This window comes from Ovis aries, chromosome 4 (genome assembly GCF_016772045.2).
Source record: "Ovis aries strain OAR_USU_Benz2616 breed Rambouillet chromosome 4, ARS-UI_Ramb_v3.0, whole genome shotgun sequence".
In the NCBI taxonomy this organism is placed as follows: domain Eukaryota; kingdom Metazoa; phylum Chordata; class Mammalia; order Artiodactyla; family Bovidae; genus Ovis; species Ovis aries.
The window spans coordinates 89,010,024-89,030,605 of record NC_056057.1 but is presented as its reverse complement, the minus strand read 5'-3'; the positions used below and the strand labels follow the sequence as shown (position 1 = coordinate 89,030,605).

General features: G+C 40.9%; 1 protein-coding gene across 1 annotated transcript; it reads left to right on the top strand.

Moving 5' to 3' along the window:
• The first annotated feature begins 16,357 nt into the window (after positions 1-16,357).
• Positions 16,358-17,660, top strand: TAS2R16 (taste 2 receptor member 16). The gene has a single exon (XM_004008021.6). The coding sequence runs from the start codon at positions 16,379-16,381 to the stop codon at positions 17,312-17,314; it is 936 nt and encodes a 311-aa protein (XP_004008070.5). The 5' UTR covers positions 16,358-16,378; the 3' UTR covers positions 17,315-17,660.
• Positions 17,661-20,582: the final 2,922 nt, after the last annotated feature.

Sequence of the window (20,582 nt, the reverse complement as noted above, 5' to 3'; positions counted from 1 at the left end):
TTACCCTGCCTTTGTGACCTGTGCTTATTAAATCTTGATTACTGTGTTCTCTCTGTATCAGCCTCTTATTTATACACTACAATCACTTCTAAAGGAGACAGTCTTCCCACATCGTGATTGAAGCACCTGAACACAAACACTCCTTTTCCAATATTTCTCACCTCTCATGGCAAAGTCCACACTAAAATAACTAGCCCATTTTCAAGTTACTCTTTGAAGAAAGCAACGATTTTCTAAATCTCTCTTAACAATGCTACTCTTTCCCTATTCTCTCCAATGGATGATTAACCAACCACTGGTCTACCTTTCAACTTAGCAAAACTTTGCATGTTTGTTTCTTACCAGGGTAATGAATGGATTAATGTAAAATAGAAGATAATGAGATTGTGTTACCAAAATAGTAGAATGTTATAACACTAATTAAAAGAAATTTTTCTGAAAATAAAAATGTAACTCAATTCATTTGGAGTGCCTACTATACTTTGTGAGTATGTTTTAGAAAATCTTAGATAAGAAATGCAAGTAAAATAGAGAAACTTAAAGTAGATTATCAAGGGAAGGTAACCGAAAAGTAGTCTGTGTCATCATGTAACAACCATAACAAAAATAATAAGAAAATAATCTCATCTTAAGGAAAATAGAAATTTATTTCTCTCACAAAAGATCCTAAAAGTTGGCTGTCAATGGAAACAATAGCAACTCCATAGCCATCAGGGATCCAGGGTTCTTGTACCCGATGCCTCTGAATTCTTAGTGGTCTGATTTATGATTCAGTGTGGTTGCTGGAGCTCCAGCTCTCATATCCACAGTCCAGGCAACAAGATGGAAAAAGGGGAGGACTCCTTGATACTTTGTATGTCGTGTGTACTTAACATCTCTTTGGCTAGAACTTGGTTATCTGGTTACATGTAGTTGCAAAGGAGTCTGGGAAATGTAGTCTTTTAACTAGACTACAATGTAACCAGCTAATTCTGTTACTAGAGAGGAAGAGGGAAATTGATATTTCCCTGTTTTCTAATGGCAGTCTTGTCCACAAATTTTAAAATATATAGCTTTAAAAGCATAAAGAATACAGTGGACAGTATGCACTACAGACATAAATCATATTAAAGTAAGCTTTGTAGCACCACACACACACACAATATTTCAAATTCTTTAAAACAAAAAAATACTTGAAAAATTAAATTTTAATCTTTTCCCCCTTCTCATCTCTGACAGTGTCACCTGTATCTTTGGTAGGCCATTTGATAGCAAAGACAATTGACATTTATTGAGCATTTATTAAGTTCTAGGCAATGAACTAAATTTTTTACATGGACTTTTTAAAAAAACCCTCAAGCCAACATTTTGATTAGACTGTAAGTAATTTTCCTTCCATTTTATAGAAAACAAATTTAAGGAGGTGTGCAATTTGGCCAAAGTCACAGAACTATTAAGTGGAGAAGCCATAACTTCAACCCAGTTCATCTGACCAGGGAATTCTCTTCTCACTATACCATAGCCTTCTTCACTAAATGTTAGCACTTGTCTCTTGTGCTACTTCTATGTACAATTTTTATTTCCCTTACCTTCTGCTTTTTATGTCCAATTACCTTTTTCAGCTCATTTTCTAACCAGCACTCAGTAAATAACCTAAGCTTTCTACTGAGATGCAATCTTGAGTAAATTAGTGTGCTTATTGTCTAATCCAGCCTCCACACTGCCTAACATAGACCCTTGCAGAAAGAAGGTGATGCTAAATAATTAGGGGCAGAATAATAGAAAGTAATGAATGAGATACTTGTGACTGGTTTGAAGGCAAATTGTTCAGGAAGAAATAGATCATAACATACGAACAGAAATAGAAAACAGAAATCGGTTAAGTCTACACTCTGAAGTTTTGCATTAAAACATTATGGGTTGAAAAAAGGCTACAAGAACTAGCAGGATTTTGTGCAATTTTGATTCTGATCACTTAGTTTTTGTTTGTTTTGATTTTGTCACCTGGGAATGTTGAGAATGTTTGAGGGTATAAAAAGACTGATGAGACAGAATGATAATATTGGTGAGGGAGAGGAAAATATATGAAAATAACTCTGAAGGAAGTAGGACAGGATGAGATGAAGGGGTAACATGAGGAGCAGAGTCTCAGCGAGGAGAGAAAAATCCATTTTCCTGAGCTGCATAAAAGGACCAAGACATAGGATCAATAAATAATGTCCTTTACAAAGACTTTGTTAGGCTCTATTGTTAATTGAAGAATCAAGAGTAGGAGAGGGGCTTCCCTGGTGGCTCAATGTATGCCTTAGAGCAACTAAAGTGGTGTGCCACAAAAGTATTGAGCCTGTGCTCAAGAGCCTGGGAGATGTGACTACTGAGCCCAGGTCCCTAGAGAAGCCGCTGCAATCAGAAGTCCATGCACCACACACTAGAGAGCAACCCCCATTCGCCACAACTAGAGAAGAGCCTGCACAGCAATGAAGACCTAGCACAGCCCCTCACCCCCCCCCCACCCCCCCAAAAAAAAGAGTAGGAAGGAAAACTGAATAAAAAGGATAAAGGATGGAAACTGTCAGTATTGAGCCATGAAGTAACCTCAAACCTGGACATGGGAGCTTAGGCACGGAAAAGTCTTCAAAGAGCACAGATGGGCAAGTCAGGATGGTGGCGAAAGGCATCCTGAAAGGCTCATGAAGAAGTCACCAGGGGAGACGGAGCAGTGCATTGGGTGGAGATAAAGGTACTGGAAGCCAACCCCAACTGGGTAAGGGCATCTGAAAGAAAAGACAGAGTAAGCACGGGAGGTGAGAGATGAATGGACTTCTCCTCTGATAAACATTCTCTCGTCAGGTCATTGCATTCCACGGTAATTTGAAAAAATCTGCTATATTAGCACATGACAACAAAAGAGGAAAAGAACATCTTGTACAGATCTATTCTTCGAGGATATTCAAAGCGGCAGCATATGGTTTATTATCGTATTTCATAATCACAGAGTTATTGTACCCACCTGACATTTTTGTCAAGTACTCCCTTTATTTTCCTCACCACCTCTCCTTTTGACTTCTGATACTATTTACAAATTTATCTCTTTGGTGGAATGAGATCTTGAACTATTGCTCTGTGAAATAACTCATCAAAGACTACATTCTCCAGACACAAGGCCAAACTGCCCCCAGTGGCAAATTTCAGCTGCATAAATGCCGATGCTGGTTATCTTCATGAAAAGATCCTTATGTTTACAATACTGTTATAGCATTTGTGTTGAATTATGTCCCCAACATGAGGTATATTTCCGATACACATTCCTTCATAGTGTCCTCTGTGATGAGAAAATATTTCTGAGTAGTTACACTTAAACCAGTATTAGAAAAATTCAATAGTTCATTCAAGAAAATATTCGCTGGGCTTATTCTGATCCCACCACTGCCGTGGGCTCTGGGACAGCAGTACATAAAACAAAGTTTCTGTCATCATGACACTTCCATTCTGGTGCAGAAAGTAGACGTGAAGCAAGTAATTTAGTATACGGAATATCAGTTGGGAAGAAGTACCATGAGAAAAAAGGGAGGAAGAGGGGATGAATGAAAGTTGCTCAGTCATGTCTGACTCTGCAACCCCATGAACTACACAGTCCATGGAATTCGCCAGGCCAGAATACTGGAATGGGTAGCTGTTCCCATCTCCAGGGGGTCTTCCCAACCCAGAGACTGAACCCAAATCTCTCACACTGCAGGCGGATTCTTTACCAGCTGAGCCACCAGGGAAGCCCGAAGGTAGGATAGCGCTGGTGAAATAGGGCTTCAGTTCAATTCAGTTCAGTTGTTCAGTCGTGTCTGACTCTTTGTGACTCCATGGACTGCAGCATGCCAGGCTTCCCTGTCCATCACCAACTCCCAGAGCTTGCTTAAACTCATGTCCATCAAGTCGGTGATGCCATCCAACCACCTCCTCCTCTGTCATCCCCTTTTCCTCCTGTCTTCAATCCTTCCCAGCATCAGGGTCTTTTCCAATGAGGCTAGGGAAAAAGAAATTGCAATCTTAAATAAAGGATAAATAAAGTCTCCTTGTTGAGGGGGATATCTGAGTAAAGAGAAGAAGAAGTTGAGACAAAAAAAACTGGAAACCAGAAGAAGGTGGGGAGAGTGGAGGAGGAGGAAGAAGAGAAGAAGGAGAAGTAATTAAATGGGACTGGGAATAATGACGAAAAGACCCCAAGAGAGTCTGAAGATGGAGCCTGCGTGGTCAGAGAAGTGATGGGGTTGGAGAAAGAAAATATCTTGTAGAGTCTCCTTTTTTTTTTTTTCAGTTTACATTTTAATACCTTATTTAATCCTTTCTCTCCACTTTTCAGAGCTGTGGTCCACTCTAGATTATCTCTTTCCAGACAAATTTCCCTAGATTTGATGTTAATTATCAACATTCCTATTAGATTTTTAAAATTTTCTTTTAAAAGCTCTTTTATTGTGAAATATAAAACATGAATAGAGAAATATGTAATATATATTATATGCAATTATATATATATTGTAAATTACAGTGAATAGTTATATAATCATCACTCAGGCAAAACACCTCGTAGGGTCTTGTAGATCGTTATAATCTGAGAAGCTATTGGAGGATTTTGTGCAGAAGAGTAACACAGTAGGACTTATGTTTTTAACAGATCATTCTGGACACTGTGTTGAGAAGAAATAGTGGATGGCAACAGTAGAGTCAGAGATGGTAGAAAGGCTATTGCAGCATTCTTGAGGTAAGGAAGGATGGCAGCTTGCTCCAGGATATTAGTAGCAGAGGTAATAAGAAGTGATAGGCTTTGAATACATGTATTTGCTAATGGATGGGATGTGAGATATCAAATAAACGAATAAGCAGTGACTCCAATATTTTTGCCATGAACAAGGGAAAAGCTGGCATTGCCATTTCATAGTGTCCTCTGTGATGAGAAAATATTTCTGAGTAGTTACACTTAAACCAGTAAGGGGCCATGGAGGTAAGTGCCCAAGGAGCAAGCTTGCAGCTTCTCTACTGATGGGAGGTTCAAAGACAATAAATTGAAATGTAAGAATTCCCATGTAATTCTTCCAGATGGCTTGATTAACTAGAGGAATGGGGAAGGGGTTGAGGATCATTTATCCCAATCCAGCCACACTGAATATTCATCAAACCAGACTCTTACAGAAAAAAACAATTCATTTTGTTCCAAAGAACAAGGAAGGAGTGAGAGGCACCAACCCGTATGACCTTATGGCTCTTACGATGCTACTGTCACTTGTGGCCTTAAGAGAGGCTCTTCGCTCAGCCAGAGTCTCCTCCCTCAGGTGGGGGCTGGGGAGCCATGGCCGTAAGGCTAACTGCTCCCCTTGCTGTGTGTTGTTGTTCGGTCACTAACTCGTGTCTGCCTCTTTGCAACCCCATGCACTGCAGCATGCTGGGCTTCCTTGTCCTTCATTATCTCCCGGAGTTAGCTCAAACCAACGTCCATTGAGTCAATGATCTAACCATCTCATCCTGTCATCCCCTTCTCCTCCTGACCTCAATCTTTCCCAGCATCAGGGTCTTTTCCAATGAGTGGGCTCTTCCCATCAGGTGGCCAAAGTGTTGGAGTTTCAGCGTCAACATCGGTCCTTCCAGTGAATATTCAGGGTTGATTTCCCTTAGGGTTACCTGGATTGATTTTCTTGCTGTCCAAGGAACTCTCACAAGTCTTCTCCAGGACCACATTTCAAAAGCATTGATGCTTTGGTGCTCAGCCTTCTTTATGGCCCAATTTTCACATTGTACATAACTGCTGGAAAAACCATAGCTTTGACTTATGGACCTTTGTTAGCAAAGTGATGTCTCTTCTTTTGGGGAGCATCAGAGAATGAGATGGTTAGATAGCTTCACCAACTCAATGGACATGAAGTTGAGCAAACTCCTGGAGACAGTGAGGGACAGGGAAGCCTGGAAAGCTGCAGTCCATCGGGTTGCAAAGAGTTGGACATGACTGAGTGACTAAAGAGCAAACAACACGGTAGGTGTATGCTTGACTTTGTAAAGAAACTGCCAAACTGTTTTCCAAGTGTTTGGAAAACATCATTTCACATTCCCGCTAATAATACAGAAGCGCTCCAATTTCTCCATGTTAATGCCAGCACTGGATCTGGTCAGTCAGCTAATGACGAATTCTTTCAGCTTTCACATGTCTGAAAAAGTATTTATTTTATCTGAATTTTTTAAAGATATTTTTTTATGGTTACAGACTTTAAGGTTGAAAGTTTTTCATTTTCTTTCAGGCCATTAAAATTTTGCCCCACTTCTTTCTGGATTTCATTGTTTCCTACAGGAAGTCTTCTATCATGCTTAGTTTTTTTTTCTATTTAATTCATCATTTCCCCCTAGCTACTATGTTTTCTCCTTAGTGCTGGTTTTAAGTAATTTCATTATTATAAGCTTTGGCATAATTATCTTCATGTTTCTTTTGTTTATAGTACATCAAAATTCTTAGATCTATAAGTTTACAATCTTCATAAATTTGGAAAATTTTCTGACCATTATCCTTTTAATGCATTTTACTTTTTAGAGGAGTTTTAGGTTTCACAGCAAAACTGAACAGAAAGCACAAAGTTCCTGTACACCTCTTGTCACCCCACCATCCCAGCCCCCCAACATGTACAGCCTCCACCGCTGTCAACGGCCCTCTCCAGAGTAATAACATTTGTTACAATCAGTGAATCTACACCATCCAAAGTTCTTAACTTGCATCAAGGTTGACTTGGGGTGATATATATTCTGTGGGTTTTGCCAAATGTATAATGACATGTATCTACCATTAGAGTATCATACAGAACAGTTTCATTGCCCTAAAAATTCTCCATACTCACCCAATACCTGATAATTGCTGATCTTCCACGATTTGTCTTTTTCAGAATGTCATACAATTGGAATTACAGACTATGTAGCTTTTTCAGATTAATTTCTTTCACTTAGTAATATCCATTTCAGCTCAGTCGTGTCTTACTCTTTGCGACCCCATGACTCACAACACGCCAGGCCTCCCTGTCCATCACCAACTCCTGCAGTTTACTCAAACTCATGTCCATTGACTCGGTGATGCCATCCAACTATCTCATCCTCTATTGTCCCCTTCTCCTCCTGCCCTCAATCTGGCCCAGCATCAGGGTCTTTTCAAATGAGTCAGCTCTTCGCATCAGGTGACCAAAGCATTGGAGTTTCAGCTTCAACATCAGTCCTTCCAATGAACACCCAAGACTGATCTCCTTTAGGATGGACTGGCTGGATCTCCTTGCAGTCCAAAGGACTCTCAGCAGTCTTCTCCAACACCACAGTTCAAAAGCATCAATTCTTCGGTGCTCAGCTTTCTTCACAGTCCAACTCTCACATCCATACATGGCCACTGGAAAACCATAGCCTTGAGTAGACAGACCTTTGTTGGCAAAGTAATGTCTCTGCTTTTTAATACACTGTCAAGATTGGTCATAACTTTCCTTCCAAGGAGTAGGCGTCTTTTAATTTCATGGCTGCAGTCACCATCTGCAGTGGTTTTGGAGCCCCCAAAAATAAAGTCAGCCACTGTTTCCACTGTTTCCCCATCCATTTGCCGTGAAGTGATGAGATCAGATGCCATGATCTTAGTTTTCTGAATGTTGAGCTTTTAATATCCATCCAGGGTTCCTCAATTTCTTTTCATGACTTAATAATGCATTTATTTTTAGCAGTGAATAATATTTCATTGTTTGGATGTATTAGATTTTATTTTTCCATTTTTCTGCAGAGACTACTATTGGTCTTTTCTCTTTTTTTAATACATCTTCAAATGTTTCTCTTTTCATTCCCCTCTCCCCCACCTCATCTCCTTCAAGGACTCCAAGTGCATGTATATCAGGTTACGGGAAATTGTTCCATAGCATTGTTCTCTCTCTCTCTTTGGCTTAGCTTTTATTCTGTCTGAGTTTGGTTTCAGGTATATTCTATTGTTATTTCTTCAAGTTCACTGATCTTTTCGTCTGAGGAGTGAATCTATCATTTTTTCCAGCCTTATTGAAATATTATAAACATATACCTAAGTTAAGGTGTAGATAGTGATAGTAGATAGTGAAGTCGCTCAGTCGTGTCCGACTCTTTGCGACCCCATGGACAGTAGCCAACCAGGCTCCTCCGCCAATGGGATTTTCCAGGCAAGAATACTGGAGTGGGTTGCCATTGATACAGGTGTATATCATAAAATGATCACCACATTAAGGTTAATTAACCCTTTATCCCCTCACACAATTACCATTCTTTTTCTGGTGATACTACCAACTGTCACGTATATAATACAGTGTTGTTAATTATAGTCAGCATGCTGTATGTTAGATCTCCAAAACTTATCCATCTTAGAGTTGGACATTTGTCTGCTTTGACCAACATAGCCCCATTTTCCTCACCCCTCAACCCCTAGCAACCACCATTCTATTCTTATTTCCATGAATTTGGCTTTGTTAGATTTCACATATGTTATACAATATTTGTCTTTCTCTGTCTGACCTATTTCACCACTAGTGAAATCTTTAGCATCCCGGCTACCATATTCTGCCAGGGACTATCTGTGCCCTAGTGTTTGTGTGAGTTTAGTCATGTCCAACTCTTTGCAACCCCATGGAGCCTACTGGGCTCCTCTGTCCATGAAACTTTCCAGGCAAGAACACTGGAGTGGGTTGTCATTTCCTTCTCCAGGGGATCTCCCCAACCCTGGGATCTGTGCCCTAAATAACCCTCATACTGAGGTTCTGTTTGCCGGCTTGGATATGAGTGAGTCAGCCCAAACCCCAACTGATGACCTGTTTCTCATACCACTCCTTGTACCACTTATAAATTAGTTCAGACTTCCAAAGAGCAGACTCCAAAACAGTATTAGATACCCAAGAGATTTATTGGAGAAATGCTTGTAAAACAAAAAGTAGATGAAGCTGGAGAAGACAAAGAAAGAATCCAGACTGAGAAGGGTCTTGACCTCTGTGAAGGGGTAGAGGGAAGAAAGAGGGATATGTAGTAAGCTTCTTAGACTTCAGGGCAGTTCTAAAGAGTGTCCTTGAGCCAAAGTCACACTTGAGGAGTCCCCCATCTCATGGGGATGAATCTACACGATTCCTCCTTTTACTGTTGTCACGCTCCATCGCTAGGTGAGTGCAGCCCACGGGAAGCATGGCTGTTCTCCGAAACGTGATTGAGGATCCGGAAGTGGGGCCACCAGTCCATTTTGCTCTCAGCAGAAGGAAACCTGAGCAGCACATTTTTACAACCATGGATGCCACAGCTCCTCACTGACTAGTCTATGCAAATACTGCCCTCTAGAGTTCTGAAAGGTGTCTCTGACTCCTAGTATCTACTGCACAAATTAGTCTCTGTCTTTAAATTCCAACATTTAGGACTTCCCTGATGGCTAAGTGGTTAAGGCCTGGGCTTCCCATGCAGGGAGCAAGGCAAGTGCAATCCCTGGTTGGGGAACCAAGACCCCACATGCCACGTGGTGTGGCCAAAATAAATAAATAAATAAATAAATAAGTAAATAAGTTCCAACATTTTGGTCCCTTCTTCATTCTAAAATCAGGGAACCTTGCTTCATACATCACTGGGGAAAAAAAGGCATAATAAGAAAGGAAATTCTACATATTATCACCACGTGTATACTTCTTTTCCTCTTGCTTCTAGGGGGAAGATATCCTTTCATAGAGCATAGGCCAACTCTTCTACTTGACCAAATCCTACCACCTCTTGCTTACTAAAGACAAAGCTCCAGAATTTTAAATTCTTTCTCTTTCTCTCTCTCCTGAAATCAACTTCCCTCCTCTACTAGGTCATTCACACCATACAAAGGCTTGCTATTATCGATCTTTTAAAAATGTATGAATTTATGAGCAAGAAGGTATAGGTGAAACTGGCTGGTCCCAGCAGGATAGTCACATGTGGTTGACCTCTTTATCCTTGAGAAATGCTTGTTTTCAAACTCCAGGAATATAGTCCTTTCTTACCTCTACAAATAGGGTCTAGACAGCCTGTGAACAGCTCCTAATTCTAAAATGGAACAAAGGGAGTAGGTATGAGAATGCATGTCCTCTTTCTCTTCAATTCTCACCCCTTTTTTCTTTATCTTCCTGTCTTTCCATTTTGCCAATTTCACATTCCCTGGTCTGTTTTTTTTTTTTTTTTTTTCCCTAATCAGATCCTTTGGTGGTCCAGACCATCCAAGTGATCCTTGAGGTTGGTACCACTATGTGCACCTCATTGTGGCTGATGAGTTACTGACCTTGTAGCTATAGTTGAGAAAGATCCAGAAGGTAACCAAGTGAAGGGTTCTTGCAGCTCTCCTGTAGCCAACCTACCTCTCACTTCCCATTACCACATATTTTTAGTAAAGATTTATTCCAGAACCTCTCTTTTCAACCTTTGAAAATCTTATGCTGCCCCAAAACTAGAACAAGAAAATTTTCACAGTGGGATAGCATTTATTAAAAACCAAATCAAAGACTTCACTCCTTTTATATGTTGAGAAAGTCTCAGCTTGGGGCAGCATGGTACCTTCCATTGAAGTCAAATAAATCTATTTAACTGGAGTTTCTGGAGGAGTAGCCATGGGGTAGCCCATTCCTATAACCCTATTACCCTGAGTACTCCCCATGTTAGAAGAAACCAGGCATGACCTGTTTATATTTTCTCTATTCTTTTTTTTTTTTCTTTTTTTTTTTTTTGGCCATATCACACAGCACAGCACGTGGAACTTCCCTGAGCAGGATTGAATCCTGCAGTGCAAGTGCAGAGTCTTAACCACTGGGCCCCCAGGGAAGTCCCAGACATGAAGTATTTTTAATTAATGATTCTCAAACTGTATGAAGCATCAAAATCACTTAGCAGGCTGGTTAAAATTCAGATTGTTGGGCCCTCCTCCCAGACTCTCTGATTTAGTATGTGTGGGTAGAGTTTACAAATTTGCATTTCTAACTATTCTCCAAGAGATTCTAATACTGTTAATCCAAGGAATCTTGGCTTTAGACCCTGTAATAGAGGAGTGTCTCTGAGGGTGGTACTTAATCTTTCTGCCTTAACCCCACCCAGTCTCATGGAGTTGTGGTATGTCCTAGGGAGAGAGACAAAGCATCTCTGAGGCTCTGAAGGTGTGCTTGGCTTTTGTTCCCCTCTAATTGAATGCAACAGAAGCAGGAGAGAGTTATTCTGCTGCACATTATCTCAGACCACCAGAGGCTCTGCACCTTGAGTCTTGAAGTGTTCTAAAGCATCAGGGCCAGTGCACAGGAAGAGAAATGAAAGCGGAGGCAGTGGTGAGCGAGGTTACATCACCTGAATCACAGTCGTTTTGCTGTTGATGGTGAGGATGGTCTTTAACTCCTTTTTGTCAGAGTTTTGCCTAAGGCCTTTGGATGAGATCATTTTAGTATTAAATTAAAGTTCTTGTAGCTTCTATAATTTGCAATTTGCCAGCTGACCGGGTAAATGCTCCCAGGGTTTCAGTAATGTGTACATTCAATAAATTGGAGACTAAACAAATTAATGCTATGATTCTTATTTAAAGAATGTGATAAAAAGCAGAGAAAAAAAATGAACTTGCTTCAGGCTGCACAGGTTGGTGCCAGAATTCAAAATAGAAGAGAGAATGAGTTTGGATCCTATGCTTGGACCACATTAGTTATTATTAGATATTCTTTTCAAATGCTGACCCTTGGGGAACCATCGCCACACCAAAAAAAATCCCATTCGGACTTTTCCCGAATGCCAGTAAATACAAGGAAGAAATGTATTTGGCTAATTGGGAAACATCTGATTCCACCCTTGGGGGATCTGATTTGGTATTGCTTTAACAAGGGTCAAAGGTGAAACTTCATGACAAGCCTGTGAGGAAAGGAGTTCTATTTTTTAGGAAGGGGAAAAGGGGAGACAGGTAAACAAAAGTGTGCTCTTCATTTTAAGATGAGAACAAAATCATTTTTCCCACAGCCTTTAAGGATGGATGCAATCTTCCTCCCCAGAATAAATACATCCTGGGAAAAATGAGACTAAGCACAGACTGAAAAGAAGCTTCCGTTGGATTCTTTGACTCGGGACTCTGATTTCTCCAATTGCATCATCTCCTCTGATTCTCACCCTCCTGCCTCCTCTTATAAAGACCTTCATAATTACATTGGGCCCACCCAGGTTTCCTGAGATAACCTCCCTATTTTAGCATCCTTAACTTAATCGGATCTGCAGTCCCTTTTGCCACAGACAGTAACATATTCACAGGTTTGGGGCATTAGGATGTGAATATTCTGGGAGGAAGACGTTAAAATGTAAATAAACTACCACATTGTATTCACATTGTGGCAGTCACATTATTGAGTTCATATTGTATTAACTTGGGGTCCCTTTGCCATTCCTACTGGTACAAACACTGATCAATAAATGTGCATTCACAGAACTGCCAATCATGAGAACCACTCTCCACAAAGTCACCTACAGGGAATTTATAATCAACTTTTGTCCCATTCAATTTTGATGCATTAGTTCAAATGAAATACCCAAGTCACAAGCGCTTCCCTAAAAACTAGCTGCCAATTTAGCATCTTTGTCAATTTCAATAATTTGAATGACATAAGACTGCAATCGCATGTGTGCATTTCTCGATTAGGTGTGCATTTCTCGAGGCTGGTTTCATGATTTTCAAGGCACTTGCTCTGTGATGCAGTAGGACACATGCTCTGCTCTGCTCGCATTCATCCCGCATTCAACAGCTGTTTTCTAAGTACCTGCTAGGGGCTGTCGTGTTCTAGTTGCTGATCCCAGGGTTTGCTCCGCAGGATTCACACGTATACGTCAGAAAAGAGCCAGCCTTTGAACTGCTAACTCCAGGGAACCTCAACCACCAGTTAGGGACTCACTTTATATGTCTCACATTCAAACTTGCACAAAGAGAATCTGGGTTACTCGAGTGGTCACTATCATTATAGAGAGTGCCCCTGTGGAGTACAGTAGTCCTGTCTCCTGCGGGCTCTCAGAATAAGGCAGTGTATACAGAAGGCAATGTGCCTGGGTATCTAGGGAAGAAAACAGGTACTAATGCTTTTGTTGCGCATTTCACTTACCATCATTTCTTCTCTCATCTTTCTCCCCTCTTACATCTGGATCCATGTCAACCAAAATTCACCTTTTAATTGCCAACTATTGTTTTGTCATCTCCCTTTTAAAATGTCCTGCTTCTTTCATTTTGTTGAGTATGTAGATCAGATGCTTTCTAATATTCTGTTTCCTAGTGTAATTTTTAAGTGTAGTTTACCTTTGCATCAGTGGTTTCTTGTTTTATGTTCAAGGATGCTAAGGTTCATATTGGATTACTTCTGCTTTTTCCTTCCTTGAATGACCAAAAGTGCATACAGACTTGGTGCATATCACACATAGGGTCGATGACTTTCGCTTTGTCTCCTTCGTCAGCTGTAATTATCAGAATTATCCTGTCAATTTTGAAGGCATTAATTAAATACTTGGTGTCTACCTGGTGTAGTTTTCCAGAACTTATTTTCTGAATTCATTTTTTGGTCTGCCTACATAGCTATGGATTCCTAAATATTTAGATATTTAGAAGTAATGTGTAGTTTTGATGTCTCTGTGTTGTTTAGTCACTAAGTCGTGTCCGACTCTTTCGTGACCCAATGGACTGTAGCCCACCGGGCTCCTCTATCCATGAGATTTTCCAGGCAAGAATACTGGAGTGGGTTGTCATTTCCTTCTCCTGGAGATCTTCCTGACTCAGGGATCGAACCCACGTCTCTTGCATTAGCAGGCGGATTCTTTATCACTGAGCCACCAGGGAAGCCCAATGTGTAGTTTATCGGTTGTCCAAACTAGCATCGAAAGGCTACAAATTCACAAGTTCCCCGCTTATAAGGCTCTTTTTGTCTCTGAGGTTTTCTTTTTTTAAAATTGTATTGGTGAACATTTATGTGTCCTCAGCCATTCACCCCATGGACTGTAGCCCAGCAGGCTCTTCTGCCCATGGGATTTTCCTCAGAAGGATACTGGAGTAAATTTCCATTTCCTTCTCCAGGAGAACTTTCCAACCCTGGGATTGAACCCACATCTCCTGCAGTGCAGACAGCTTCTTTACCACTGATCCACTGAGGAAGCCTGGTGAACATTTTTACACATAGATAAGTTGAGAAGACTAGAGACTCCATATAAACCAACATTTATAGTTTTCAATAAAGGTGCTAAAGAAATTCAACAGGAAAAGGATAGATTTATTAACTAATGGCCTAGAAAAATTGGATTTTCTTCTTTATTTTTTTAGTTTATTTTTAATTGGAAGATAATTACTTTATAAGATTGTGTTGTTTTCTGCCATAATCAACATGAGTCTCTGAGGTTTTCAATTACTGTCTTCATATTCTAAGGTGCCACCCCCCACCAGGCATTCACTTCCACAGTAGCAACATTGGATACTTGGAATGTGGGCCTAGAGTCTTGATAGAAAAACAGCTTGCCTCTGCTACCGTGGTTGTTTGAAAGTGAAAGAGTTAGTCGCTCAGTCGTGTCCAACTCTTTGCAACCCAGGGGACTTTAGCTCGCCAAGATCCTCTGTCCAAGGGATGTTCTAGGCAAGAATATTGGAGTGGGTTGCCATTCCCTTCTCCAGGGAATATTCCCATCCCAGGAATCTAACCCAGGTCTCATGCCTAGCAGGCAGATTCTGTACTGTCTGAGCCACCATTGTAGTTGTCTGGACAGCTGCAAATCAAATTTGCTTCCAATAAGACTACAAAGATAGAAGGGCAAACAGTTAAGCTCCCAAGTTTCCTCAGACAGCTCCGAGTGACTACTGGGCTGCTCCCCCACAGACTGCCGGCTTGTTCCCTCAGCCTCAGGGCCTTTAGGGGTGGAGTTCTGAGCAGAAGAGCACAAGTAGGTGCAGCCCAAACTGGGCCCCACAGCTGGACAGGGAAGCACCTGCCAGGAGACTATCCTCAGCAGGTGCCTCGCAGCGCAGCCCATCCTGCATCCCCTGGGGCCAGAATCGACCACGAGCCCACAGGAGTCACTTCCAGAAATATCTAGTGGGGACTTTACAGCGAGTTATGATTCCACAGAACCAGATTACACCAGAGCCAGGGACATTTGAAGTCACGCTCATCAGCAATTCCCTTTGTCTCCACAGGCTGGTCAGGGAAGGGGAAGCTCAATGACAAGAACTATAGAAACAAACAAAGAGACGAAGTCCTTTAGGCTGCTCCCTTCCACAGACATCAAGTTTAAAAATTGTTTTACTAGTGGTAAGAGGGCCCTCTTTCAATTCATCTTGAGCAGTGGAAACAGTGACAAAATAGCCTCACCACATAAGGGGAAAAAAAAAAAAAAACAATGACGATAATGGAACAAATGGATATATATATATAGCTTTTATATATCCTAAAGATATATAAAACCTGAGCTCAAGGTACTGGAATCAGCAAAACAATAGCCAAGGAAGACACCTCTCAATTTTAAGGAGTGAGTGGGCACTGTGAGGTGATTTCTCTGAGTTAAGAAGTCCAATGGGCAGCAAAGAAAATTGCCCATCTTAGACAAGGAGATGAAGATCTCAGCTTCCCGCAATTTCTTGGGTGGACTCTCACAGCAAAGATTTTCTTTATTGTTTCTTACATAGATTCAAAGACTTCACAGGTGGTTCAGTGATAAAGAATCCTCCTGCCAAGCAGGAGACCTAGGTTCCATCCCGGGATCAGGAAGATCCTCTAGAGAAGGAAATGGCAACCCACTCCAGTATTCTTGCCTGGGAAATCTCCGCAGAAAGAGAGGTCTGGCAGGCTACAGTCCATGCGGCACAAAGACTCAGACATGACTGAGTGACTGAGTGCACACATTAGAGAGGCTGAAACTTTGATTGTGACATCTGTGCCCAGCAGCTGCAGAAGCTGGGGAGTCAGGGTTTTTGAAGTTGACATTGTTACAGCACTCAGTGAGCAGATTAGAAATGTTAACCTGGGACATGAATGGACAGAGAAGGATTTATCTTTCTTGTAGTTTAAGTTTTAGGTATAAAGAGTGAGACTATCCTATTGAAATGATGATGAAATAAGCTAAAGACACCTCAGAAGATATAAACAGCATGGTTATGAAATAGGGATGTCTTATATGGGAATAATCAAATCACCTCAGAAGCAAGTGTCCACACTCCAACCACATTTCCCTGCATCCAGGACTGATAACAAACCAGCAAGCAAAGCATAAGCAAATCCTGTAGCTAGGAAAATGGCAAAGTCAAAACTAAGCCGAGGAAAATTTGCATCAGGAGGGAGGTATTTTCTTGCATGAAACACTAATGGGGCCAGGAACCTGGTCCCAAACTGGAAACTGTGGCAGAGATTCTGAGTACATGCCCAGGAAGTTTCCTTGGAATAGAAGGATGATAACCAGCCAACTCTCTGTCTTCTTCATGCTCATCTATATGCTCGAGTTCTTGACAATAACTGGGCAGAGCAGCCTGATTGTCATAGTGCTGGGCAGAGAGTGGGTGCAGACTCAAAGGCTGCCGCCTGTGGACATGATTCTCACCAGCCTGGGCATCTGCCGCTTCTGTCAACTGTGGTCATCGATGCTGCACAACTTCGGCTCCCACTTCCACCTGAATTACAATTTTTGGTGTTTCGGGATCATCTGGCAATTTACTAACATCCTTTCCTTCTGGTTGACCAGCTTGCTTGCTGTCTTCTACTGTGTCAAAGTCTCCTTCTTCAGCCACCCCATCTTCCTCTGGATGAAGTGGAGAATTGTGAGATGGGTTCCTCGGCTGCTGCTGGGCTCTCTGCTGGTTTCTTGTGTGTCTACCATCTTTTCAGCGACTAGTTATTACATCATCATTCAATTCATCTCCATGAAGGATTTCCCTAGGAACAGCACCATGCTTGAGAGACTGGAGGCGTTCCTGTGGGATTTTTCCACACTGCGGCAAGTAGTTGTATTGGTTATTCCTTTCCTCCTGTTCCTGGCCTCCACAGTCTTGCTCATGGCCTTATTATCCCGACATCTGAAGCAGATGAAAGACCTTCACACAGGCCACCCCATCTCCAGCCCGGAAGCTCACTCTGCCGCCCTGAGGTCTCTTGGCATCTTCCTCATCTTGTTCACCTTTTATTTTCTGACCGTGCTCGTCTCCATCTTGGATGTCCTATTTAATAAAGAGTCTTGGTTCTGGGCCTGGGAAGCTATCATCTATGCATTAGTCTCTATTCATTCTACTTTACTAATGCTGAGCAGTGCCAAACTGAAAAGAGTTTTAAAGGCAAGGTGCTGGAGCCTAGAAGCTGCCTGAGGCGTAGGGAACAAGACCTCTGGGCAAATGAGCTTTTGCACTGATACAACTAATACCAATAACCAAACTGGCAGGATTTTGACAATCCCGTGTGACACTGAGAAACCATAAACGTCAGCCTCATTCTCTTTGCCCACAGCCATCTATCTCCAAACAACCAAGCTCTTCTGTTCTAAGCCACTGCTTCCTTCTCCTGTCCACAATCCCCAGGTTGGTGCAAACTCTCTCCTGACTTCCTCTACCTCTCAACCTCTGGGATCTTTCTCCCTGGTGCATTCAACACAAGAGACCCGAAATCATGGTGTCCCCATTTTGTTTTTATCTGACCTAGTCTACGACTGCCAATTCTTCACTTACGAATATGAGTCTTTTCCCTATAAAAGCTTATTGCCCATACCCTGAATGTTTTCCATACTAAGCCCTTAATTTACCTTCCCTACTTTAGTCAGGAAAAGATCTTGAATATCTCTCTCTGCTGCTTCTGAACTTTTATCCTATAATATGATTTTCCTTATTTGTGTCTCTTCCAAATACAGTGACTTTATGTTTTTAATACTCAAATTAAATTTTAACTCTTTCATTTTCATTTGCTAAGACATTACACTTTCCCCAGAAAAGGAGATGACTTACCCAGTCTAGGTTCATCTTGGAATTTGTTCAAATATTGGCAATTTAATTTGACTGGTTTATTCCCTGGCATAGGAACCAGCAACCAATTTAAGTATACTTGCCTAGAAAATTCTGTGGATAGAGGAGTCTGGCAGGCTACAGTCCATGGGGTCACAAGGAGACAGACACGACTGAGCAACTAAGCACACACACACACACACACACACACACACACACACACACAAACAGTTTCCATCGGCTGGATTCTTGCCTCTTCAGTGTACTACAAAATGGAATGAAATTTCTAGAAATATTCCCAGATTGAGGTTTAGCTGGTTTTCTTCCATGCATAACCCAGATGTCAGCAGGAACTCCTCTTCATAAAATCTGAGTGACATTGGCCTTCTATAATCTTTTTTGCTCTCTGACAGTCTAAAGTTCTTTCCAAATGGACAAGAATATGGGAACTACACAGGAATCTAGTTAAAATCTCCTTTAGGACTTAAGTCCTTTTCAGTTTCCCCAATCCCACAGGTTTCTCTCATACTCTTATCTTTGTAGGACCAAGTCTTACCTTACCCTCATGGCATCTCTCCCCTTCTTTCTTTCCTCTCCACCCTCACCCACCAGCAACAAAACTGGTAACTGACAGCTCACAGACCTTTGTGTCTCAGCTTCCATAAGCTCCAGCACTTATCCAGATATTGTTCCGAAGGACAGCTTCACTTCTTAAAGATTTCTGATGTCAGAGTTAAGAATACACTTTGTTCGCCTCATATATATTAGGGATGTCTGGTGAACTGAACTTCTGGTTCTGCCATGAAAAGACTTAAGAAAGTAGGTATCTCAAGTTTGACTACAAAAGAAGGCTTAGTCCTGGAAGGAAATGGAAATTCTGACCCGGTCTTGGGTCTGTCACTCTGATTTGTCTCATCATCTCTTGAATTCATATTTGAAACCAAGAGTGTGAAATATAAGTACAAATTGAAACAACTTTTTCCAAAGACTCTGTTCCATCTGATATATCTCAGTAACATTTCTGCTGTTGCATTTGGCATTTCCCAAAGCCCAGTGGTTCAACTGTAGCAGAAAGTGGGACAGAACCCAGTGAATGCAGTAATGTCAATTGAACAGAGTCATAACTAGATGAAATGGCACTGGGTAGAAAAAAGAAAAGTAGAAGGTAGAAATCAACTTTGTGTTATCTGATCAGAGACCCCCAAGAATGCTTAGGAGACTTACGGGCTGGTGTGTTGCTAGAGTTTGGGAGCCCACCAGAACAAGTGGGACAACAAAGCAACTAAAATTTGAGTGATTGCTGTTGGTCATTTGTATCCACATATTGCATGTTCTAAAGTCTCAGAAAGTTGAAACAAACAGAAACTGTATTCCTCACATATGTGTAAATAGAGAAAATGGACAAAATAAAAGCCTTCTCCCTCTGCTCCCAACTATCAAATACAGAGATATTCTTCTAGAAGCTTTTAAATATCTGTAATACTTTCACTTCTTCAGAGGAAGGTGCAATGGAAAAGGTATCCAGGATATGCATGAGGTAGAGATATAAAAGCCAGTGGAAGGGATCCAGAAATTAATAAAACAAAATGCAGACACAGAAATAACAACCTCCCCTTTGTGTTGTGGCACCTAATAGTTTACAAAGAGCTTCCACATGTATTTAATCATTTTCAACTGGACAAGGTAGGTCATGAAATCCAATCCCGGGAAACAGAGCTACAAAAGTCATGTGAATTACCTAAGTTCATACTGCTGGCTAATACCAGACCTAAAAATTAAAGGAAAAGGGATGGAAACCAAGACGTAAGTTTTAAAGGCATGAAGAGTTTTAATTTGGAAAAAGATGGTTAGGATTTAAAAGGGAGATACTTTACAAAGAATAACAGAGGTGTTTGGAGCAAGAACAAGGATACCGTTGAGAGCATGAGTTAGCTAGATATGAGATGCAGTCACCAGTGGGCCATGTACCTGTATTATCTAACTTGTAATCAGCCTATCCCATATAACACTCATTATTCATAGCACCTGCTGAGATGATCATTTGATTTTTATCTTTCATTCTATTAATATCACATTTATTGATTTGTGCATGCTGAAGCATCCTTGTATCTGAGGATAAATTTCTTTTCATTGTGGTGTTTGATCCATTCAATGTACTGATGAACTTGATTTGCTTATATTTTGTTGAGGGTTTCAGCATTTGTGTGCATCAGTGTTCTTGTCTAGCTTTGGTATCAGGATAAGCTAGCTTCATAAAATTACTTGGAAAGTGTTTCCTCTTCTTTAATTTTTTAGAAGAATTCAAGAAAGATTAGTGTTAATTCTTTAAATGTTTGATAAGCTTCACCGGTAAAATCATCTGGTCTTTGGTTTTTTCTTGTTGAGAGGTTTTTAATTACTTATTTAATCTTCTTAATCATTATTGATCTTTTCATATCTTCTCTTTCTTCATGATTCAGTCTTAGATACTTTTGTTTCTAGAAATTTATTCATTTTTTCCAGGTTACCTAATTTTTGGCATATAATTGTTCACAGTAATCTCTTATGACCCTGTGTGACTCTGTGGCATCATTTGTATTGTCTCCTCTTTCATTTCTGATTTCATTCATGTCTTTTTTTCCCTTGGGCTTGTCAATTTTAT

Coding starts and splice junctions, on each gene's coding strand:
- TAS2R16 (XM_004008021.6), top strand. CDS start 16,379: ATGCCCAGGAAGTTTCCTTGGAATAGAAGGATGATAACCAGCCAACTC.